The 26,948-nt window shown below is 40.8% G+C and overlaps 1 protein-coding gene across 2 annotated transcripts in view; it reads right to left on the minus strand.

Annotated features, from left to right (window-relative positions):
- Nucleotides 1-26,948, minus strand: part of sptbn2 (spectrin, beta, non-erythrocytic 2) — a 162,440-nt gene that overhangs the window by 70,038 nt on the left and 65,454 nt on the right. For both annotated transcript variants that reach the window (XM_080436433.1, XM_080436432.1), the window contains 6 exons: nt 25,302-25,453; nt 21,750-21,923; nt 14,344-14,435; nt 11,138-11,218; nt 5,654-5,769; nt 1,730-1,842 (listed from right to left, as the gene is read on the minus strand). In XM_080436433.1, coding sequence (XP_080292559.1) covers nt 1,730-1,842; nt 5,654-5,769; nt 11,138-11,218; nt 14,344-14,435; nt 21,750-21,923; nt 25,302-25,453 — 728 coding nt within the window. The remainder of the gene's footprint in view (nt 1-1,729; nt 1,843-5,653; nt 5,770-11,137; nt 11,219-14,343; nt 14,436-21,749; nt 21,924-25,301; nt 25,454-26,948) is intronic.

Genomic DNA, 26,948 nt, shown 5'->3' on the forward strand with positions numbered 1-26,948 from the left:
CTAAGGTGCAAACATGGAACCAAATGGACCCATAAGAATCCATTTGGTTCCATGTGTGTGTACTCTTTGGAGAGGTTTTCAGTGGTCATGAGCAGTGGTGATTTTTTTTCCCCAGCGGTACGGCATTTTAATGACGTCACGTGCGCGCGCACGCATTACCGTGCCGTACCTGCCCGTGCGCGTGAAACCAATAGTGACCACACGCCGTGGTGTCCTGTCCAGCGACCAATACACCACTGGCCATGAGAGAAGTGTTTGACCAATTATGACTGCAATGCAATCACCTGTTTCTCCCTCACCAACATACTAAGACGGGCTCTAGTAACGGCGTGATGATGAGGTCATATTGACACTGTGCCATCACATGGCCGTGATGTCATATCGACTTCCAAATATGGAGTTATTTTCCTGTCCATTGTGTGAAGTGAACTTTTGAACGATCTGTTTTCGACAACTGGATCTGGGTTCTACAACATTACACAATGATTCAGTTGTGTGACTATAGGTCTGCTGAGTGGTTTTGTACAGGGTGTTTAGTGAAATAAATACTTAGGCTATAGTTGTGACTATGTATGAAATGTAGTGACAACAGTATTCACACACAGCCCAGAGTAACACTAGACTGTTGTGTTAAATAGCACGCCTGTGATACCGGAAAACCCACATGCCATGTATAAAACACAAACACACACACACACACACACACACACACAGGGAACAGTGTTTGTTTGGTGCCGTGTTTAAAAAAAGCAAATGCTGGCTCTACGGAACTATCACATGTAAAGAGACTAGTGTGTCTTTGTGTTGGCTCTCCTGTGTGTGTGTGTGTGTGTGTGTGTGTGTGTGTGTGTCCACTCAGCACGTTTCCTTGTCATCACTGGCCACCGCTTGTACCAACATTCCTTGACAGGCCTCATTTGGGAGGTTCACACACACACACACACACACACACACACACACACACACACACACACACACACACACACGCACACACACGCACACACACACACACGCACACACACACACACACCCCCCCACACACACACACACACACACCCCCCCACACACACACACACACACACACACACACACACACACACACACACGCACACACACACACACTTTAAAAACCACCTACTCTTAAGCCTGAGTTGTACTTAGTTGGGCCCCGGTGTTGCGCACCGGAAACAGCAGATCTACACTACAAGCTCACAACGCATCGCAACACATTGTGAGCTTGTAGATCAGCTATGTTCGATGCATGACACCCACACACAACTCAGGCCAAAAAAATCCAACCCCTAAACCTGTAAAGCTCTAAATGTCTAATCCTAACTCCAACCTCAATCTGCTTCATAATTGTAAGATTAAGATTCTTAGTAAATATTTATAAACCATAAAACACCCTTTGGTCATTGTGAGGAACCCGGTAAAAGGTTCCTCAAATTCTACTGTATTATAATAATTTGGCCGTCACACATACAGTAATACAAGACCACACTTATTTACCACTTCTGTGCACACACACACACACACACACACACACACCCCCACACACACACACACCCCCACACACACCCACACACACACACACACACACACACACACACACACACACACACACACACACACACACACACACACACACACACACACACACACACACACACACACACACACACACACACACACACACACACACACACACACAGAGAGAGCAGCGTCTAACCTTGCCAATGCGCTTGCCCTCCACAGCCAGCGCCTTCATCTTGGAGAAGTAGTGGTAGTAGGTGGCTACGTAGGTGATGATGGACTTCTCATCAGGCTGGTCAACGTTCACATCTGGACAGAGACACGGAGCACACACACAACATATGGCTGGTCAACATTCAACATCTGGACACAGAGCACACACACACACACACACACACACACCACATCTGCATTGATGTGATCTCTCCACTCTCCTCTCTCACTATACAACTACATCTGAACTGAACTCCTGCTCAAACACGCCTAATCTTCTGTAAGGCTCAGGGATCATGAACGGTCAGCTGGTCATTATTGAGAAATAAACCCAAAGACAGGGTGATTAGACCCCCGACCTCCCTGACCCTTTGACCCCCCGACCCACTGAGGAGTCTTAAAATCACCCTGAAGGGGTTAAGGGGTTCATTATTTCTGATGATGACCGGGTGACTAGCTCATTATTTCTTGCTTATTACACAGCAGCTACTTAGTGAAAAAGCAAATGTATAAATTGACACGAAATAATAACAACGAAACGATGTCATAGGTTTTAAGACGACCGTGTTGCTTTACTGTAAAGAAAACAGTTCATTATGTTAATGTCAGGTCTGTGCAGCACAACGCGCTCCGTCTCACTCAACTCCAGGCAGGATGTATCGGTCAAATATCAACTGATATGATGTTACTGCTTTACCCACTGTCAAGGACCCTCAAATTAGATTTATGTTTAATAATTCTAAAATCATTCAAAAAACAATTTTAAAAAAAAACGTTCAAGATTTTTTTTTTAAATGATCAGAAATATCAGATCTACAAGCTCACAGCGTGGCACAAAGTGACACGCTGTGAGCTTGCATATCTGCTGTTTTTAAATAACCACGGTATAACATATGGATAAAGAGGTTAACATTATTGTGATGCTGTATTAAACCCCTGGGGGTCCTCGGACCTCACTTTGAGAAGCACTGCTTCAGTGTAAATGTTTAACTGTAAAAAATGACCTTCTGTGTTTGTTTACAAAGAAACACAAACAAACACTGACTGAGTGATTCAATGACCACTGAACTGACCCACCAAGATGTGTCATTATCAAAGTTAACGTCCGCCTGAATCTCATATCCACACATTATGCCTTTCATAAAAGGGATGCAACATGGGTGTCAAACTCATCACCATCTTCTAACATTAATCTATACGGCATCACGCGCTGAAAATAGCAGATCTACAAGCTCAGTGCTGTAGATGTTGCTATTGCCACGGCGTAAATGGGGCTTAATGTGGCATGTGATGTTACAGCTTCCAAGCTGTAATCAATTCCCCCGTAATCCTCCACAATGTAACACCCCGTCAACAAAGACGCTGGACACTGTGTGTTAGTGTCATGATCTCCCCCCCCCCCCGGGGGGTCTATATGTTTTATAGTGTCATGATCTCCCCCTCCCCGGGGGGGTCAATATGTTTTATAGTGTCATGATCTCTCCCCCCCGGGGGGGTCTACGTTCCTCCGTGGGGGTTTCTAGGGTAGTGGGACAACTTAAAATTTGAATGCAAGTACAGTTAAATACAATACAAGTTCAGCTTAGACGTCAATGTAAACACATTGAGTGCAATTCAACACTGAACAGGATGGAGTACAATGACACCAGAATGTGAGCTAGTGGATATGTGAGTCCTCTGGCTCTGTCACAGCTCACTGTACTACACTTATACACACTGATGCCCAGAGGGCTGTAAGATCACATTATAGAGTGTACTACACTTATACAGACTGATGCCCAGAGGGCTGTAAGATCACATTATAGCTCTGAGGGGCACAACGTACTGTAAGCAGAACCCCACAACCTTTGTGTGTCACAGTTGTGAGTTTGATTTGTGTGTATAGATTCAACCCGATCTTATCTCACACAACTTAGTATACATTGCACAGAGTGTCATTCCGTGCATAGACAACTGGAAAACCCGAAAATCTGTGCATAGCCGCCTCGCATCTCCCCCCATTGTGACAAAAACCATTTCGGAGGCGCGCAGTCTCAAGGGAACTGGAGCCACGTAAGGGACCGCCGAGTGAGCTAAAGCGAGCGAGTTGCCGTCCCGAACGTTGTGACGTTCCCTTGAGCCTACTCAGCGCCGTTTGAGTTACGTACCGATAGGCAGAGAATGGTACATTTTGTTGTGGGGACTGCTCTGCTTCCGGGTTTTTCTGGGTTGCAACTGGTTACGCCCACCGTGGGACTCGCCGTACATATGCACGGATTTTCGGGTTTTCTAGGCGACTATGCACGGAATGACGTGCACGGGGTCCGTGCATTGTATACAAAATTATGTGAGATCAGGCTGATAAATTTGTGTGTATAGATTTGTGTGTGTATAGATTTGTGTGTGTATAGATTTGTGTGTATAGATTTGGACCAAAACAACGGGTCGGGATCCATTCTTGGGTTGCAGACCCAAGAATGGATCTTTCAAAGGAAGAAAACATTTGAAATAAAAAAAAAGGCACACATTTTTCAAAATAAATGAATAAAATCACGTATTCCATACATTAAAAGCTAAAAAGTTTGGGAACAACTGATCTAGACCTATTATTGTTAAAAAACTAAAACTAAGACTTTTTTTTTAACTGCAACTAAAATAAAACAAAGTAAAAGAAAAGTACAAAAACTAAATAAAAAATAAAATGTAAATTCATTGCGTTTCCACCATCATATCTGATGTCATGCACTTTCATCCGACCCCTTTTCAGCTTCTATAAATCAAGGCTTTGCTCATAAAACCTGAAAAAAACTGTTAGGATTTAGAAGACATTTGTAGAATACCCAGAAGCAAAGATTTGAGTTACAAATGTTCGCTTTGAAAAAAATAGATTTGCAAAAAAGGTTTTTCAAAAATAGGAGATCTACAAGCTCATAGCGCGGCACTAAACCCTAAACACAACCCTAAAGGTCCTTACACACCGGGGCGATTTTTTCATGCGAATAATACGTTTTTTTTTTAAACCTTATAAAGTCAATGCAAGCGTACATCAGAGTCCTGCAACGGGCCGGGTGCCCGCGGATACCCGACGGGTATGACGGGTGAAAACGGGTGAAAATTTTACTTTGATAAGATCACGGGTACGGGCACGGGCGGTACTGAACTAATCGCGGGCGGGTATCATTTTATTGTGAAAATCAGAGAGCACTGTTTCCGCCCAAACAACGTCACTTGTGTAACTTAACACAGCACAACTGCATGGAGCACGCTGGTCAGTTATCTTAACTCACAAAAACACATTGAACATCCTGTTAAACCTTCAAATTAAAACTATCTGCTGACGTAAACAACGACACATGTGTGCTGCGTAGATGCGCGTTCGCGCGTGGCTTAAGCTCGCTCCTCCGTCTTCACTTGATCTCTGTACAAACCTGACCACACCGCAGCGAGAGATATGTTTAATGTATGTAATATGTTTTGCTAACTCTTGTTGTAAACCTATTTTCCCTTTTGGGACATTAATAAAGAATTGTAGTGCTGTTGTTGAAGGCTGCTATCTTTTTCAACACACTTTTGAATAGGATTTACATTTTACACGGGTAAACGGGCGGACAACGGGTCGTTTATTTGACGGGCGGGGCGGGTCTGGTTCGTATTTTGAAATAATCACGGGTGACGGGTCGGTCTACGGATCTGAGTATTGACGGGCGGGCGCGGGTTCTCAAAATTGGACCCGTGCAGGACTCTGGCGTACATGGAGCGAAAAAGCGAGGCGAAAAAGCGTCTTTTAATTATTCGGAACGAGTCCGAATTTTGCGTAAATTTGCATATTCGCCGGTGTGTAACCGCCTTAACACTAAACCTAAACAAAAAGCCACTAGTCCATTCCATAAGTCCATCACTACGTATGCTCTGGTGAACTCTAACCCACCTTCAGGGTCCAGCAGCTTGGTGAGGCCCAGCTTATTCTCGGCCACGTTGAAGGCGTTCTGGAGGTTGTAATGGGCGTTGTTTCTCTTCAGGGTGTCGAACTCGATGACGTCAGGTCTGTGATGGAGGAGAGAGAGAGAGAGAGAGAGAGGAGATGCTTTTAATATGATCTGATCACAAAGAGAGATTAAACACCAGCAAGAACAACAAGGTTAAGTTGACAAGAAAAAAACATAGTTTATCTAAGTGCCTCAGATTGAAAAGATCTTTCATGACGACAACGTGGACTGACAAATGTGTATCATTTTGGGGGTCCTTCAACATGAAAAAGTGTGAGAACCACTGGTATAGTTTGTATAGTTTCATCGTAACGTCGGGTCTGCGGATCTCCGGGGATCCAAATGGATCCTTGCAGCTCTGTGTTAATTGTGTAGTCATTTGAGAATTACTGCACATTATCTGCTTGCACTTTGTGATGAATCAGTGAATGCATGTGTAAAGTGACACGTTTTATTTCTCCTCCAATGCAATTTTTAACCATCCTCAGAGAGCATCACATGTTAAAATATGTATGGTCCACATTTCGGTGCTCGTCCGGCTGACCCCGGGTTCAATTCCCAGGTAGGGCATTTAGAGCTGTGGACTGCAGCTTTCTATTAGGGTGTTGAAAGTCACTCAACCAGATCAACAATCACAGTTACATCTTTGCTCCAGATCAGAACTGTTGAAATAAAACAATGTGAGCACCAGTGTTGCCAAGTCTGTTATGTGCCAGGGACCCCCATGCAATATTTGTGTATTTAAAATGTTTCAAAAGCATTCCACTTTTAATCTAATTGATTTAAACATCAGATCTACAAGCTCACAAAGCGTCGCATCGTGAGCTTTACAGATCGGCTATTTCCAAACAACCATGTGTGTGCTCATGTGACCCAGTCGCTTCTTTTTTGGGCTCGTTTTTCGTTGACCTGACCGCTTTGTTCCTCTCGCAAAACCTGGCAACACTGCTTTAGAAGTGCCATGAAAGAGGAGAGAGGCTAAAGTTACATTTCAGTGAAGAAGTCCCTGTGGCCACTCCCACTTTAATCATCCACTTTGTTTCCTGTCCTCCACTTTGCATAGAGGAGAACAATGGACAATATGAGATGACAGTCTGGGCTGACTTTAATAACAAGGAGCTCCCTCTGGGCTCCAGGAAGACTCCACTTAAATCTACTTCACCACAACACTGGCTCATTGAAAACTAACAGAGCCAGAGCTTCCATCTGACTGATGTCTATGGAATATATATATAGTGGTGGAAAGTGATTACATACCTTTACTCAAGTACTGTGCTTAACCCATTAAGACCTGGGGCCCATTCTACAAAATGTCTGTTTTTAGAACGTCTTCTAAAAACTGTTTTTTGAAAAGACTTATGTTTCTATATCAGTGGTTCTCAAACTTTTTCATGTCAAGGACCCCCAAAATGATATGTATTTGGCGAAGGACCCCCATCTCAAAATATTTTGTTCCAGGGACCCCCCAGAAGCAAAGATTTAAGATCCAAATGTTTGCTTGAAAAAAAATAGATTTGCACACATTTTTACAATTTCTCAAAAATAGCAGATCTACAAGCTCGTAGCGCGGCACTCGGTGCCGCGCTACGAGCTTGTAGATCTGCTATTTTTTAATAGCCAAAGTGTAAAATAATGTTTTTTAGCTCAAATATAAAAATGATACAGATGCTTCTTCAGGTCTTAATGGTTTAAAGGACTTATTTTCAATCAATTACACACCCCATGAAGCCTTGAATTCATGGAGATTTTTCTCATTCCTGAGACGATAATTTGATGACCGGCGAAGTCACCGGTAGGAGACACAATTGAGTCTACTACTGAGCAGCCAGCTGGTCATCAAATGATTGTCTTAGGAATGCGACAAAAACGAAAAAAGATCTTCATGAATTCAAGGCTTATGGGGTGTGTAATTGATAGAAAACAAGTAAATTTTTTGAGTGAACTGTGTGAAAGTGCAATTATATATATATTTTTTTACTTAAGTATGACCATTTTCAATACTTTATACTTCTACTCCACTACATCTCAGAGGAAAAATATTATACTTTTAACTCCATTACAATTATACAACGCTTTAGTTACTAGTTACTTTGTACATTTAGATTATAACATACATGGACTAATTAAGCCCTATCTTATACATCGAAGATAGCTGATTTGTAGGCTATTTTAGAATGTTTTTGAGAAAAGTTGAAAACCTTGATTTTTTTTTACTGAAATGGGACATTCTGCATAATGAGTACTTTTACTTTTGGTACTTTAACTATGTGGATGCCAATACATCTGTCATTTTACATTGTGGTATTGTTACTTTTACTGTTACTTAAGTAAAACATGTGTGAGTAATTGTTCCACCGTTGCTCGTGTGTGTGTGTGTGTGTGTGTGTGTGTGTGTGTGTGTGTGTGTGTGTGTGTGTGTGTGTGTGTGTGTGTGTGTGTGTGTGTGTGTGTGCACGTGCTGGAGGCCCCTCTCTCTCTCTACTAATGTGCCATGGGCTGTTAGGGCCTGCTAACTACCAACCACCAGCAGAGGGGGCTAGCGGGTGGCCCGGGCAGGGCATGGCTCTTATCTGCACAGTAAATAAATGGGTCATTATTTTAGTGATCTGGGTCAACCTGCACCCAAATGTACTTCCATCCAGAGGAAAGACACTGAAAGAAAATGATGGCCATAGACACTGTTATACTTGCATTGTGTTATGAACTATAAGCCCTATATATACTTTAAAGTAGGACACAGAGAGAAAATAGACAATCTACAAGATCACAACACAAGGTAAAATGTTTTTTTTTTTTTTACATTGGTTTTGTTTGACCACCTTAGACAGTTTGTAGTGTTGATAGTTTTAATAGTTTTCCTTAGTGGTGGAAAGTAACTGAGTACATTTACTCAAGTACTGTACTTAAGTAACATTTTGAGGTATTTTTACTTTACTGGAGTATTTCCAATTTCCAGAACTTTTACTTCTACTCCACTACATCTCAGAGGCAAATATTGTACTTTTACTCCACTACAATTATTAGAAAACTTTAGTTACTTTGTAGATTTTGATTATTATCACAAAACATACATTAACCACTTCAGCCCTATATACATTTCGGCCATTTGAAAATAGCCGATCTGCTATTTTCAAATTATTTGTATACATTTTAAAACATGTTACTTCTTTTGGTACTTTAAGTACATTTTGAAAAATACTTTTGTACTTTTACTTAAGTCAATTTTGAATTCCGGACTTTTACTTGTAACTAGAGTATTTCTACATTGCAGTATTGATACTTTTACTTAAGTAAAAAAATATGAGTACTTTTTCCACCACTGGTTCTCCCTACAACCCTAACCCCAAGCCAAAGCTGAGGGAACACACCTGTAGGGCTGACCCTGTGTGATGTTTACCTGGTGTCCTAGTTCATTTTAAAGCACAAAAACAATGTTCTCTTTGCATTCTATTGACTATAATTATGACTAATGACTCTTTACATAGTCATGTTTCATGTGTTGACTTAGCCTTCATGTCATTTCCTCTGATCCTACTCTTATACAAAATGTCTTCTAAAAACAGTTTTTTTTAAAAAAACGTATGTTTCTATATCAGTGGTTCTCAAACTTTTTCATGTCAAGGACCCCCGAAATTATATGTATTTGGCGAAGAACCCCCATCTCAACATATTTTGTTCCAGTGACCCGCAGAAGCAAAGATTTGAGTTCCAAATGTTTGCTTGAAAAAAAATATTATTCAAAGATTTGTACACATTTTTACGATTTCTTAAAAATAGCAGATCTACGTTGTAAGTCGTGACAGTGAAATGACATTAGGTCATAAAGGTCATAAAGGTCAGGGAACCCCTTGGGGGTGTGCCACCAGTGGTGTAAAGTAACTAAGTACATTTACTCAAGTATTGTACTTAAGTGCAATTTTGTATTTTCGACTTTACTGGATTATTTCCAATTTTCAGTACTTTTACTTCTACTCCACTACATCTCAGAGGCAAACATTGTACTTTTACTCCACTACATTCATTTGACAATTGGAGTTACTAGTTACTTTGTAGATTTTGATTATTATTACAAAACATACATTAACCACTTCAGCCCTATATACATTTCGGCCATTTGAAAATAGCCGATCTACAAGCTCACAATGCGTCGCATTGTGAGCTTGTAGATCTGCTATTTTCAAAAGATTTTCATACATTTGAAAAGTTGTGAAACAGGACATTCTGCATAATGAGTATTTTCTAATTTTGCTACCAATACCTTTGAACTTTTACTCAAGTAAATTTGGAATTCCGGACTTTTACTTGTAACAGAGTATGTCTACATTGCAGAATTGATACTTTTACTTTAAGGAAAAACAATTAAAAATACTTGTTCCACCGCTGTCTGCCACAGATCACGGGGGAGGGGAGGGGGGGTTGTCTGGATAAAATCATAAGTCATTTTCCAGACTATTTCTAAATGAAGTCCTTGCTGTCATCCACTGTCTCTGCCTGAGTGCTGTCACTGTGATATCAGTGTCTGTTATCCTTAGGATGACCCAGACAGACCGGTTTGCCTGGGGTTGACAAATATGTCCCAGGCTTTCAGCATTTACTACCAAATTGTCAATTACAATAATAATAGTTGTTTTCAACGGTTGCAAGTACAATTTTGAGGTATTTCTTTTACTTTACTGGAGTATTTTAAATGATCAGTACTTTTACTTCTACTCCACTACATCCCAGAGGAAAATATTGTACTTTTATTCCACTACAATTATTTGAAAACTTTAGTTACTACAGTAGTTGCTTTGCAGATATCAATTATTACATTATAAAACATACATTAACCACTTCAGCCCTATTTTATATATAGGCTATTTTCAAACAATTTCATACTTTTATTTTTGGTACTTTAAGCATGTTTTGATGCCAACACTTTTGTACTTTTACTCAAGTAACATTTTGAACACAGGCCTTTTACTTGTAACTGAGTATTTTTGTATTGTGGTATGGCTACTTTTACTTAAGTAAAATATCGGAGTACTTCCTCCACCACTGATTATAACGTTAAAAAGCCCTGTCTGTCTGTCTGTCTGTCGTATGAACATGGTGTCTGTCTGTCTGTCTGTCTGTCTGTCTGTCTGTCTGTCTGTCTGTCTGTCTGTCTGTCTGTCTGTCTGTCTGTCTGTCTGTCTGTCTGTCTGTCTGTCTGTCTGTCGTATGAACATGGTGTCTGTCTGTCTGTCTGTCTGTCTGTCTGTCGTATGAACATGGTGTCTGTCTGTCTGTCTGTCTGTCTGTCTGTCTGTCTGTCTGTCTGTCTGTCTGTCGTATGAACATGGTCTCTGTCTGTCTGTCTGTCTGTCTGTCTGTCGTATGAACATGGTGCCACTGGCGGCAGCAGCAGCAGCAGCAGGAAGAGGAGTGAGTCATTGACCTCTGACCTGTGTTTGTGCACGATGGCGTTGAACGCCAGGCCGTCCCTCCAGCTGGTGGTGAAGTTGTGGACGTTGACATTGGGATATCTGTGGAGAGAGAGAGATCAAAGGTCATTAATCATTAACTGACTAACAGGAGGACTCATACTGTACTGTAAAGTAGCTCTCTGACCATTTAGTTAACTGACTAACAGGAGGACTCATACTGTACTGTAAAGTACTCTCTGACCATTTAGTTAACTGACTAACAGGAGGACTCATACTGTACTGTAAAGTACTCTCTGACCATTTAGTTAAGACCCACAAATAGCCTGTCCTGTAGCTAGAAGCAGCTTCTGACATGTTTAATTTAACATCCCGTTCCAAATCCAAGAGGTTAGGGCTGTCCCGATTATGACATTTAACCTGATGATTTGGAGATCGGCCATATTTCCCATTCAGCCCGGGAACGCATATTGTGTCATTTTATATTATTTCATACTTTGGGCTATTCAAAAAATAGCAGATCTACAAGCTTGTAGCGCGGCACTTGATCTGCTATTTATTTATCTTTAATCGTGAAAATGTGTGCAAATCTTTGAATATATATATATTTTTAACATGTTTAACTCAAATCTTTGCTTCTGGGGGTTCTACAAATGTCTTCTACATCCTATCCTATGTTGCTATAATCAGTGGTTCTCAAACTTTTTCATGTCAAGGACCACCCAAAATTAAATGTATTTGGTCACAGACCCCATCTAAAAAAAATGGTTCCAGGGACACCCCAGAAGCAAAGATTTGAGTTCAAATGTTTTTAACATACATACAAATAAAGAAATAGCAGATCTACAAGCTCATAGCGCTGCACTCGGTGCCGCGCTATGATCTTGTGCAGTATATCTGCTATTTTTGAATAGCCTAAGACAATTTAAAGTGGAAAATAAGTCAAACTGTATTTTACAGTAGATTCTCTAACTAGACATACTGTGGAATACAAGCACGCTTCTCAACCGGTTCAGGGACACAGAACTGGGTCGGGAGGCTTTCTCACGGTGTCACACATTAAATCATAAGGGTACGGTCACATTAAATCATAAGGGTACGGTCACATTAAATCATAAGGGTACGGTCACATTAAATCATAAGGGTACGGTCACATTAAATCATAAGGGTACGGTCACATTAAATCATAAGGGTACGGTCACAGCCAACTATGGCTGCAGGCTGATGAACGCAGGTTGTGCGCGGCTGCCTGTTCTGTGCAGCCAGAGCAGCCTAAAAAACAAGAGTAGCTTGCGGCGCCTTCTGTCTCCACGTTGCCAGGCCGGTCTGTCTTCCACTTATCCCAGAAAGCAGCAACTGTCTACAGCCTTAATCTGCTTCAAATAGACTTTTTCCTCTATTGGAGGCGCCCTGGCGCATAGAACGCATAAACACAACGGTGTCCGCAACACACGGAAAGCTGCGCAAGGGGCAACAAACCTCTACGTTCCCGTTGAAAAGCATTGGCAGAACCCGCGCATAGGCAGAATCAAAGTTCGGTGTGACCGCACCATAAGTGTTAAGTAATTAAGTACATTTACTCAAGTACTGTACTTATGGTACAATTTTGAGGTACTTTGACTTTACTGGAGTATTTCCAATTGTCTATACTCCACGATATCTCAGAGGCAAATATTGTGCTTTTACTCCACTAAAATTATTTTGAAAACTTTAGTTACTAATTACTTTGCATATATAAATTATTACACTATAAAACATACATTAACCACTTTAGCCCTATTTTGTACTGAGGCTATTTGAAAATAGCCAATCTACAAGCTCACAACGCGTCGTATCGCGACGCGTTGTGAGCTTGTAGATCGGCTATTTTCAAAAAATGTTGTACTTTTACTTTTGGTACTTTAAGTATGTGACTTCATAGAGAGGGTCAAAATGTGTGTCCTGGTAAAACAAATAGCACTAGTGGAGTCTAATGCAACATTATTGCATAATAATCAATTATATAATGATAATGAACCTTATATTTTCATACATATAAATGTGGCTCAAAGTGCTTCATAGCACAGTGATGAATAACAGGAGCAATACATTAAAAACTAAAACACAAAAAACAATTGTTCAATACAACAAAATCACATCATATAATAGGCCTACTAATTAAAAAAGGTGATACGCTTACAAGATGTGGACTGTGCTTCCCTCACTGATTTCTTGGGGGTAATGCATTCTACAGATATGGGGCCATAATTAATACATGCAGCATAACCGATTTACTTCTGTTCTTTTTCTTTACTAAACCAGCAGCGGAGGACCTAAGTTATCTGGGGGCGTATACACATATATATATTATATATATATATATCTTTAGTGAGTCAGAGAGCTAGGCTAATCCCAGTCCATTTAGTGCTTTAAAAGAACAGGTACTGTAGAAGGCTATGAAGTCAGCTCTGATCTTACGTATAGATTTATGTGTAGGGTATCTCAGTCAGTAAATCATTGCTGTCATAAGGGACACAGAACGTAGCTCTGTCAGGTTCTCCTCTAGACTGTGGAACCATTGGCGCACATGTCTGTATGTTCCAAACTGAAATTGGTGGAAATATTTTTTTATTATTTTTTTTTCTTTTCATTGTGTTGTGTTTTTATTGTGATATGGATCTCCCCTGGGTCTGACATAAAGATTGAATTGAATTGAATTAGGTAGACCCTCCAAAAAAACGCAGGCAAAAATCCTTGATCATACGGGCTAAAATTCTTGATTTTGCAATGAAATATGCGAGGTTGTTATGGGATTTTATGCGGTGAAATTGCGGGAAGTTGCAAAATATGCGGAAATATGTGAAGTTGCAAAATATGCAAAAATTGGGAAATATGCGGTGCATATTTTGCATATTATGCAATGCACAATGTGCAATGTTTTTGAAAAAGAAGTGACCCCCCCCCCCGCATAATTATGCGCATAATCACATATTATGCGCATAATTGCATAAAAGTGTTTTTTCTTGAGGGTTTAAGGGCCCGTGTCTCACCAAGATGTTCTTTTCCTTATGGTTTGAATGGTTTACGATGGGAGCGCTGCGTTTCTGGAAACACCAGCAGCGTGGCGTAGTGCTGAGCAGAACTCAGGCGTTTGAAAGCGTTTTTATGTGAGCACTTTGGTGATTTCAGCCAGGATAACAAGGCCCCTGAATGAGCATATACTGCATATGGCAGTGTAATAATCTCACCCAGCGGTCTTCATCTGACACCAGAGCAGCAGAGCATCCTTGGCTGATTTCTTCTCCTTGTTGTCCTCTGTTTCCACACTGATGTCCTGGATCTGTGGAGAGGAGAGGAGAGGAGAGGAGAGGAGAGGAGAGGAGAGGAGAGGAGAGGAGAGGAGAGGAGAGGAGAGGAGAGGAGAGCTCTGTCACTTACACTGCTACTGGACTGTATTATGTTTACCTGATGAAAGCATCTCTGTGTACAGATGAACTGTTTGAAACTATATCAGTATACAGATGGACGTCAGATTGTCAGGCAGTCTTAATCTAAACTTTCCTTTAAAATCAGTGAGATTACTGAATTTTATGGAAAACAATCTACATGCTAGTGATGCACTTTAATTTGTGTATTTATGGTTGGTATTGTTGCAGTGATTTTAGAGGAAGTTGGGTTGAAGTAATTTGTTGGACTATTTATTTTAATGCATTTTTCAGAACAAAATTGGAAATGTATGTTAACTTTTTTCATATGGTATTGCTTATTTTGCTGCACAAATATATCTCTGCTGTCGGGCAGAAAGCAGCTAACTCCAAAATGTTCATTTTCCAGGAAACTCCAGCCCCCTTTGGTGGACTTGGTTGGTTTAGCTGGTTTAGCAGACAGTTTGAGGATCCAATGGAGTTAGCTGTCACAAGCACTTTTTAATACTTTTAATTGGTTCAATATTTGTTTAATCAACACACAGGCATAAAGGGTGTTCAATAGCACTGATTTATGGAAAGAATTGAGCCCGACAGCATAATGAGTCCTGAGACAGAATGACCTCCACAATCGGGTCAGGACATGAGAATGTTTGGGAAAGCCTGATATAGAGAAGTCACAGAGGACAGAGGCTAGATGAATGCATGGAGGGTCACGCATGCAATATCCATCACTGTATACACATATAGATTATAACTGTTCATCTGTATATAGTTTCAGACTTGTTTCAGGGAAGGGAAGTTTACAATAGTTTCACCAGAAACTAGCAAATGTGAGCCTTCCTATTTTTTTTTAGATAAAGTTGGCAAGGGATCATTTACTTACATAGGAGCCACACAGTGGGACTGCCTCGACACCAGTGTCAAACTGACAACCAGTCTGAGGTCTTTTAAGCAGCTAAGACTAAAGCATGACTATTAGAAAAGGTTCCCCTATACATAGATCAGGTCATGTTGTCTAGAGAAAGTGGAAATAACTCTTAGGACTTTATTGTGTTATCCTCAATGTGCGGTAACCCTGTGCTTAGGGTTGTTTATCGCATTTCAATACTGTTCATCTGTATACAGCAGGGGTCTTCAACAGGGGGTCCTCAGAGTTAATACAGGGGGTCCGCCAAATCTTTGTGTGATATGATTTTGTTTTTTACATTAACCACTTGAACCCTAGCATCCCTTTTCTGAGGAGAACTTTAACCAAAAATAGCCGATCTACAAGCTCACAACGCCTCGCAGCGCGAGGCGTTGTGAGCTTGTAGATCGGCTATTTTTGGCAAAGAGTTAGAGGGGAAAAAAGCAGCAAAAGTTGATCTGAAACAAAAAATGTTACGATATAAAGGGGGTCCCTGCTTCATCTCTCTCTCAGCTAGGGGGTCCTTGGCTTGTAAACGTTGAAGACCCCTGGTGTACAGGTATAGTTTCAAACTGATCATCTGTATACACGTTTCAAACTGTTTGATTTGAGGGATCCACTGTAACAGTAGCCTGGCATTGTCCAGACTGATGACGTGGATTCACTCTCACATTCCTCCCCGGCCGGTATCAGTCTGGACTTCGGCCCATGGGGAGAGAGTATCAGTGTTGATTTCGTCGACTAAAACTATGACGAAAAATGTTGGTCGACTACCTTTTTTTCACTGACGAAAACTAAATAAAAACTAAATATAAACTAAGCTATGATGACTAAAACTAAGACTAAATATATTGACAATAATGTCAACAAATAAAAACTAGACTAAAATGTTAGTGAGGGATCTAGTGGAGAAGAGATCCAGTAGAACTAAAAGACAAGTCATTTTATGTTTGGTTGCGCTCGGGTGTTGCGCTCTGAAAATAGCAGATCTACAAGCTCACAAGAGCTTGTAGATCGGCTATTTTCAGCATGCAACCAAGTGTAAAATCAACCATTACGAATCAATCATAATAATAATCAAGGCACCGGCAAAATACATTTTAGTCGACTAAATCAACTGTAGATTTAGTCGACTATAATCTGATGATATTTAGTCGACTAAAACTAGACACAAACTAAAACATTTCAGGTGACTAAAATATGACTAAAACTAAATGGAATTTGATTCAAAATACTATGACTAAAACTGAATCAAAATTTGCTGTCAAAATCAACACTGGCGAGTATGAGAAATCAGAAAATATTTTTGATGCTTTTCACTGTTTGTACGGACAGCAGTTGAAACGCTGTCACCGATTGGCCCGATCATTTTCTGATTTCTCATACTCGCTCCCTATAGGCCAAGTCCAGCCTGATACCGGGGGAGAACGTGAGAGTGAATCCACGTTATCAGTCTGGCCAATAGAGTAACAGAAGTCCTGACGTCACTCGTTCATCCCCTGGGTCGTAAAGTCATTTCTCTATGGAGAATAACATTGGGTCATCTTAGAATCGTCTCGTATAGGAATTGTGGTCCAAAAATAAACAAACTGTCTCGACAATATCGTCAGGGAGGCTCTGGCGAAAATGTTACTAATTTGGCGGAAGTAACAATAGCGTTTTCTCACCGTCAGTTGATGCTTCATATCCATATGAGTCAAACCGCCGGGATCATTTGTTTATTTTTGGAACACAGTTCTTATTTGACGCGATATTAAACACGTCTATGGGGATTCAGAATGGGGGGGGGGGGGGGTTTACCGCAACCCAGGTAGGATGCGTAAATTACGTCAGACTTCGCCAGGCTAGTAGGCTACTGTAAAAGCTCCCATCGTGCTTTTCTTTCCAACACCTACCCTGTGTTGTATAATATACAGACGGTACAGTTGTCAACTGTCTCCCTCTGCACATCTATAATGCATTACTACTAACTGTACATAATACATGACATTAGAAACCACTGTAAATACAATACCCTCGTCTGGTACTACAGGCACTACCTGATGTTTTTACATTATGAGCACATTAGCATGCTGTGAAACAAAAAGCCTTCTGTTTCTACACAACTGTAATCAGATAGAACTGAATAGAAAGTGACAGTGGATTTATTTCTGGGGTTTTTTTGTTCTTCTTTTTTTTCTCTAACAACACCTCTTGAGGGTGGAGTGAATGTTTTGCCGTAAAAGGCGGTACATCTATTGTACAGAACGCAGGCTACGTCTGTATTCTCATCCTTTTAATGAGGAACAAAAAAACTTCATAGGCGGTGTCAGTAAATTGATCACTAAAAGCGTTTAATTTCAGTGGTGTAAAGAAACTAAGTGCATTTACTCAAGTGCTGTAATTGTGAGGTATTTTTTACTTTACTGGAGTATTTCCAATTTTAAATACTTTTACTTCTACTCCAATACATCTCAGAGGCAAATATTGTACTTTTACTCCACTACAATTATTTGAAAACTTTAGTTACTTGTTACTTTGCAGATATAAATGATTGCATTATAAAACATGCATTAACCACTTTAGCCCTATTTTATACCTAGGCTATTTGAAAATAGCCGATCTACAAGCTCACAACGCGTCGCGATGCGACGCGTTGTGAGCTTGTAGATCTGCTATTTTCAAACATTTGAGTACTTTTACTTTTGGTACTTTAAGTATATTTTGATGCCAATACTTTTGTACTTTTACTCAAGTAACATTTTGAACACAGGCCTTTTACTTTTTATATTGTGGTATAGCTACTTTTACTTAAGTAAAATATCTGAGTACTTCTTCCACCACTATTTAATTTGACACAGAAACCACAACAACCTCTTACAGTAAAAACCCTAACCCCACATTAATGTCTAAAAACCCTAATCCACATTAATGTCTAAAAACCCTAACCCACATTAATGTCTAAAAACCCTAACCCACATTAATGTCTAAAAACCCTAACCCACATTAATGTCTAAAAACCCTAACCCACATTAATGTCTAAAAACCCTAACCCACATTAATGTCTAAAAACCCTAACCCACATTAATGTCTAAAAACCCTAATCCACATTAATGTCTAAAAACCCTAACCCACATTAATGTCTAAAAACCCTAACCCACATTAATGTCTAAAAACCCTAACCCACATTAATGTCTAAAAACCCTAACCCACATTAATGTCTAAAAACCCTAACCCACATTAATGTCTAAAAACCCTAACCCACATTAATGTCTAAAAACCCTAACCCACATTAATGTCCTTCTTTTCTCATGCCTTAGTGTTTTCCTGAGGGGGGAAGCAGCAGGGCTGCGTGCTGGGACCTGACGTCCTTAAACATCAGGCTGGGATCTAACCAGAGGGTTTGTTAGGGTAGTGTCTGTTAGGGTAGTAGTGGTTCTCACACATAAATCTTCATGTCAAGGACCCCCAAAAACGTGGTGGAACAAGTACTCAATTTTTTTTTACTTAAGTAAAAGTATCAATACTGCTGTGCAGAAATGTGCCGATCTGCAGAGCTTGTAGATCGGCTATTTTCAAATGGCCAAAATGTATATAGGGCTGAAGTGGTTAATGTATGTTTTGTAATAATGTTTTGTAACGATGGCAGAGGAGATGAAAACCACTGGGAATGAAGGAGTACTGTGTCATTCTTTCTGTATTCACCCAGCAGATGGCTTGCTCAGATGGCTTTTAATGAGCGCTCAGTGGGGAGCTGGAACCTGAAGAGTCGCTATTCTGGCCATGACATAATGGGTGAACATTCCGTGAAAACAGCACGATTTACCAACTTGTAGATCGGCTGTTTCGTCTCCAAGAGATGTGGTGTAGAGGAAAAAAAAGGAGGCGGCCCGTGCAAGGCAGTGCCGTGCAGACGGTCTGTCCGGCAGGTCTTGCACCTCCAATTTTTTCCTAACTAGCCGGACAACCTCTGCTACATGAACACTGTGAGTGATTGATCAGAAGTTGTTGTGGAATTCTGGATCAATCAGTAATTGATGAGGCAACAGGAGTCGGAGACAATTATTCTATTATTTGTCCATAATAATATTCTATTACATATCCATCACCACCTATTTAGGTGTACATGATATCAATGGAGAGAAATACAATATAACACTCAAGTGGAGGTCGATGGTACGGTAGTTCTGCCCACAGACTCAGGTGTCAGACCATAGTTATACTGTAGCTGCTACAAGGACAAGCTGAGCCATAACAGGACAGGCTGTACCAACAACTACAGCTATCAGGCCTAGTGGAGACATCTTGGCTCCTACAAGTTCTAACATATAGTGTCATATCAGCTATAATAAGTACTGTAAGTGAAGGTTAGATATAAAGGTCACATATAAACAACCATATAATATCATTCTAACACGATTCTTCGTCAAAGTTCAGGGAGGGTGAGATTTATTTAGTTGTGTTTCCTCATTCTGTCCCAAAGCTTTGATTCTGAGACGGCAGCAAAACAAATGGATAGTTTAGAAGAGAGCGGTGGTGTAAAGTAACTAAGTACATGTACTCAAGTACTGCACTTAAGTAACATTTTGAGGTATTTTTTTTTTACTTTACTGGAGTATTTCCAATTTTCAGTACTTTTACTTCTACCGCACTACACCTCAGAGGCAAATATTGTACTTTTACTCCACTACAATGATTTGAAAACTTTAGTTACTAGTTACTTTGCATATATAGATTATGATATTATAAAACATACATTAACAACTTTAGCCCTATTTTATACATTATATAAATATTTGAAAATAGCCGATCTACAAGATCCACAACGCGTCGCGATGCGACGCGTTGTGGATCTTGTAGATGTGGAGCTTGTAGATCTGCTATTTTCCAAACATTTTAGCACTTTTACCTATGGTACTTCATGTATATTTGATGCCAATAAATGTCTACTTTTACTCAAGTAACATTTTGAACACAGGCCTTTTACCTGTAACAGAGTTTTTTTTATATTGCGGTAGGTATTGTTATTTTTACTTAAGTAAAATATCTGAGTACTTTTTCCACCACTGGAAGAGAGTCTGGGCGAGGAGGTCAGGATGTACAAACCTCCTCTAGAATAATCCTTCTCTCTGAGTGACTACAAACAACCTGTCGCAAGACATGGAGAAACCTCCCTGTGACACAATAATGTGCAGAAGCACGTGGGAGGGAGATGAGAACCAGTGGAGATCCTTTGGTTAAAAAGCAGATCACTGGAACACTGGCTCACAGGCTGAGGGTCCAACCACTGACCTTCTGGTTAACCGGTCATTCGGCCTCTCTACCCACTCAGCTACGCCTCCACCCAAGTCTGGTCTAATGCACTGTCTTGATGCACGTCCTGTGATGTCCTGTTGCACTACACCAGTGGTTTTCAACCGTTTTCATGCCAAGGACCCCTAAACTGATATGTATTTGGCCGCGGACCCCCATCTGAAAATGTTTTGTGCCACAGGGACCCCCCAGAATCAAAGATTTGAGTTAAAAATGTTCGCTTTAAAATATATATATATTTTCAAAGATTTGCACATAATTCAAGATTTTTCAAAAATGGCAGATCTACAAGCTCATAGCGCGGCACTCGGTGCCGCGCTATGAGCTTGTATATCTGCTATTTTTGAATAGCCAAAGCTAAATGGTTAAAAAGATTGTGACGCTATGTTAGCTACTTTCGCTGGGGACCCCCGGGTACCCCCCCCCAAGGACCACTGGTGGTCCCTGGTCCACTGGTTGAGAACCACTGCACTACACTATAAGTCCTGTGTTCTGAGTCAATAGTACAGTGTTTCAGGATGCAACTATCAATTTTCATCTTAGTGATTATTCTATTCTACTTTTTTAAATTAATCAAATAATCGAGAAGCATGTTTTTTTCATAATTCATACAAATCCAAAATTAGAATGGAGTTTAGAGTTTATGCTATACTGTACCATACAATGTGTCGCACAATAGGAGTGCAAATAGCCGATCTACAAGCTCACAAAAGTGTTGAACCGCGACAGTTTGTGAGCTTGTAGATCGGCTATTTTCAGAGCGCAACACCCGAGCGCAACCAACCGTAACATGACTCGTCTTTTAGTTCTACTGGATCTCTTCTCCACTAGATCCCTCACTGACATTTTAGTCTAGTCTTTATTTGTTGACGAAATTGTCAATATATTTAGTCTTAGTTTTAGTCATCATAGCTTAGTTTTTATGTAGTTTTCGACCGGTAGTCGACCAACATTTTTTGTCGTAGTTTTAGTCGACACAATCAACACTGGTGTGGTCAGTGGTTAGGGTGTGAGCTGGACGTTATACCTGGAAGCGCAGGATGATGGTCCAGATGAGACCCAGGGTGAGCCGGTGGTTCCCGTCCACGATGTCGTGGGAGCCCATGTTCTCCAGGTGGACCTTCTGCTCCTTGAGGAACTGCAGGGCCTTGTCCACGTTCTCCAGACAGTGGATACGCATACGACCCTTTGTGGGCTTTGGCTGCAGAGGAGAGAGAGAGAGAGGGAAAGAAAGAAAGAAAGAAAGAAAGAAAGAAAGAAAGAAAGAAAGAAAGAGAGAGAGAGAGGTCATCATCAGTGACCAGATCATCTCTAGTTGTTGCCTTGCATTCATTTATTTATCCTTCAACTCTTTTCCAATATATTTATATATATTTAAGGTAAGTGCTTTATTTAGATTGTATAGACGGGGAAAAACATGTAGCACACAGCTCCGGCTGGAATCAAACCGGAGACGACCGGCCCATTCACCCACCGGTGCGCTCCGGTTATCTCCTACTCACAGGGGGAAAGGTTTTGGTACCTTTATCAAATGGTGCTATATCATTTAGAACCATTAGAGGTGTTAAACTGAGCTGGAGAACCAGTAGAGAACCTCTAGAACCACACAGGGACTCAACAGGTTCTTTGTAAAACAGTGGTGCTACAGTATATATATCGGGGTCCAGGGGTCCTTGGTGGGGTCCCCAGCTAAATTACTAACTAAAATAGCGTCAAAATCATTTTAACCACTTCAAACCATATGTTATACTTTGGCTATCGTGAAGATCTGTGCATATCTTTTGCAAATCTTTGAATATATGTATATTTTTTTAAGCGAAAATCTTTGCGAAAATCTTTGCTTTTTTAAAGCGAAAATCTTTGCTCCGCAGCCAAATATGTATCATTTTGGGGGTCCTTCAACATGAAAACGTTTGAGAACCACTGGTATAAATCACCTCAACCACATCAAAGAATCACTTTTTTTTACATGCAAGTTACACGTGGGCAGTGACTGTCTGATTCATAACTTTGTTGCGTCATGCGCCGATAAATAGCCACATCTACAAGCTCACAATACGTCGCAGCGCTGAGCTTGTAGATCGGCTATTTTCATTGCACACAAGTAAAACAACATGATAGATGATACACGTTAGGCAACAAGATGAGGAAATGACACCGTGAACTGAAACGCTATGAATTGCGTGATTTCCTGGGCCTGGGGGCACAGCGATGGGTCGTAGTAGTAGCAGTGTGACTGGGTCAGGCGGTGTCAGGGACAGAGGAAGAGGAAGTGAAACTTTGTGGGTACATATCCCACAGAAAACCAGTTAATTACAGTTTACGTTCAAATGACAGCCTCTTCCTCGCTGGCCCAGAGTGGTGAACTGAACCTGGCAAAGGAGCCTTCATGTGTGAATCATTTAGAAACCCTCGTAGACACGATCTACAGCTTAAGGAGCTGATCTCACTTAGGACATTTAAAAGTTGACTGTCCGATTAGATGTCTCCATTGGAAATGGCTAAATAGTGGTCTTCAAGAGACAACAAGGTGGCCGCACACACTGGCAGCCAAAGTGACAATATGTTATTATAGGACACAGAGTGAACGGCTCCATGGGAAATGGCACCGGCATCCCTACTTCATGTTTTTATTGTATGCCTTCTACATTGCCTTAAGACACGTGTTACACTATAAAAAGTTTGCATTATGTTCATGTTTGTTGTACGTTGTAAGATTTAGTGCTGCTATACTACCCTGAACAGGGTTCCCTCGTAAAATACATTGCGTATCTCACTGGGATTTGACCATTTATAAATCAGTGGTTCTCAAACTTTTTATTTTATTTCAAGGATCCCCAGTTTGCTATGAGTTAGGCCACGCAACCCCATAACTCTGAGAGTGTACACATGGAACCAAATGGACCCTTTCGGGTCCATTTGGTTCCATTTGTACACTCTCAGCGTAACAGACCTGTAAGGGTCCATTTGGTTCTGAATCAGAATCAACTTTATTGTCACATCACAGGTTTACAGGTGTAAAACGGTGGGTGAAATTAGTTTTGGTGCAAGTTCTGTTTTTTTTTCACAAAAAATCACAAAAACAGATCTACATATTTACACATGGTACCAGAGATCTATTCGGTGCTGTAAGTACCTGAGGTAAGACATAAGGTGCGCTAAGTACAGTACCTGACACAAAGGTGTGTGAGCATTAGAGATGCGCAGATCGCGGTTTTAGGCGCGGTTGCCGCAGTTAACCGCGGTTTGGGTGGATTCGGGTCAATCAAATATAATTATTAATTAATATCGGATAAACCGCGGGTGAAATATTGCGAAAAAAAATATAAATTAATGACATCTAATATATCTATCCATAAAATAGCTAAATCTCTGCGTGCTTGTGTCTGTGTGTAGAGCAGCCTCTGTGCGATGCGATCACAAAATGCATTGATTTAGCCTATGGAATGTCGGTGCGTCTTTTTTCTTTTTTTTAAACCAGTGCGCAGCAGAGCAGTGCGCTCTGTATGTTGGATGCCGCATGTATGTTGGATGCCTGTATGTTGGATGCCGCACAGAGTCTGTATGTTCAGCGCAGCACCGGTTAAAAAAAAAGAAAAATGACGCACTGACATTCCATAGGCTAAATCAATGCATTTTGTGATCGCATCGCACAACTAATAATAAGACTAAAGGTCTTCGCATATTCGCCGGTGTGTAAGGACCTTAACGGGGAATACCAGAAAATAATAATATTTTGAAAAACGGTTGATGCAGATATTTAAATTGGATAATATAATTATTGCGGTTGGATAACGGGCAGATAATTAATTTGTACATGCGGATTCGGGTGATGTGAGAGGCCATCCGCGCATCTCTAGTGAGCATAGTAGGCCTGTCCCCGACTAAGGATTTGTATAGTCGAATCTGATTGGCGACTAATTGCCAATAGTCGACTGGCAGAAGACTTTTTTGCATGATTCGACTGAGATTGTCAGTGGAATCAATTTGATTCCACTGACAATCTCTCAGTCAAAACATGCAAAAAAATATGTTATGCAATAGAGGAACATTCCATTTGGGCTGTAGGGGTGCTTAGTGTCTGATTTAACATATACTTGCTTGGTTTCTCCAAATACATCATGATGTTTGGCAAACTATTAGTTAATATAGACTAAGAGATTGGCAGTCGACTCAAGACACCCCTCGACTGATTAGTCGACTATTTGAATAATGGAGGTATGGTCAGGCCTAGAGCATAACAGCAGATATATATATACTGTACATGTTATGCTATGGACGTTAGTTAAGGTGCGAATATGCGAATATACGCAAAATTCGGACTCGTTCCGAATAATTAAAAGACGCTTTTTCGCTTCGCTTTTTCGCTCCATGTACGCTTGCATTGACTTTATAAGGTTTTTAAAAAAAAACATATTATTCGCATGAAGAAATGGCCCCGGTGTGTAAGGACCTTAACCGTTCAGTAAGCGTGAGGGACCCTACAGGTCCTTGAGGCAGTTTGAAAGTGGGCAGTTTCTCCCCACTTTTGAGTCATAAATAAAGACCTAAATGACGTAGTGTTGTCGGGTTTACAGACCAGCTGCTCTCCAGAGAGGACCTCCAGCAGGCGTATGAGCATGCGTCCATCTCTCAGGTCGGTGTACAGGTCCCCGATGCGACACGTGACCCGGCCCAGGTGAGAGTTCACCCACTTGTTGAAGGTCTTCTTCTGCACCGCCTCACGCTCATCTGTAACACAACAACCACATGATACACCATGAGATGAGGCTCAGCCAATCACATCTGTAACACAACAACCACATGATACACCATGAGATGAGGCTCAACCAATCACATCTGTAACACAACAACCACATGATACACCATGAGATGAGGCTCAGCCAATCACATCTGTAACACAACAACCACATGATACCATGAGATGAGGCTCAGCCAATCACATCTGTAACACAACAACCACATGACACACCATGAGATGAGGCTCAACCAATCACATCTGTAACACAACAACCACATGACATGACACCATGAGATGAGGCTCAACCAATCACATCTGTAACACAACAATCACATGATACACCATGAGATGAGGCTCAACCAATCACATCTGTAACACAACAACCACATGACACCATGAGATGAGGCTCAACCAATCACAACACAGACTCTAAACCCATTTCAGACCAGGAACGCATCTGTGTCATTTTAGATTTCTTTGGCTATTTTTGAAAAATCTAGAACATTTGTGCAAATCTTTGAATACGTATATATTTTTTAAGCCAACATTTGTAACTCAAATCTTTGCTTCTGGGGGTCCCTGGCAAAAAAAACATTTTGAGATGGGGGTCCGCAGCCAAATACATATCATTGTGGTGGTCATTGACATGGAAAAGTTGGAGCATCACTGATATTATAGCAACACACTGTTAGGATTTAGAAAACATTTTTAGATGTGTATTTGGCCGCGGACCCCCATCTCAAAATGTTTTGTTCCAGGGACCCCCAGAAGCAAAGAATTCAGTTACAAATGTTCACTATAAAAAAATATATATATATTCAAAGATGTGCACACATTTTCATTACTTTTCTAAAATAGCAGATCTACAAGCTCATAGCGTGGCACTCGGTGCCGCGCTATGAGCTTGTAGATCTGCTATTTTTGAATAGCAAAATAAATCTAAAATGACACAAATTAATGGAGCGTTGTGCGAGAGTAGATCCAGACACTCGGACACGCACACACGCACGCACGCACGCACGCACGCACGCACGCACGCACGCACGCACACACACACACACACACACACACACACACACACACACTCACACACACACTCTAACAGACATCTTCTTATAGACAGCCTCCATGCCATACAAAAACTACGAAAGCATAATATATTCAAGAACTACCTAAGAAAACATAATGGTCATGATGGTGACATGTCCCTTAGATGAGGACAACCCTCGACAGACTGCTTCTGCTCCTGAATACAACTAAATCCCTTCCACAACAATGTAGTCTTTATCTCATTCTAATTAGGAGGAAACGCATGACAAATAACTATGTCCAGATCAGATTAAAAGGAAGACATTTCACGTCCAAAACAAAACAAAGCTAAACAAGTGGTGAGCTGGGACACATGCAGTCAGAGCCACTTAATCAGGAGGACTTAAACACTGCATTTCACAGATGAGCTGGTGCTCTCTGTGTGTGTGTGTGTGT

Source organism: Gymnoscopelus braueri (genome assembly GCF_963280865.1).
Source record: "Gymnoscopelus braueri genome assembly, chromosome: 8".
In the NCBI taxonomy this organism is placed as follows: Eukaryota; Metazoa; Chordata; class Actinopteri; order Myctophiformes; family Myctophidae; genus Gymnoscopelus; species Gymnoscopelus braueri.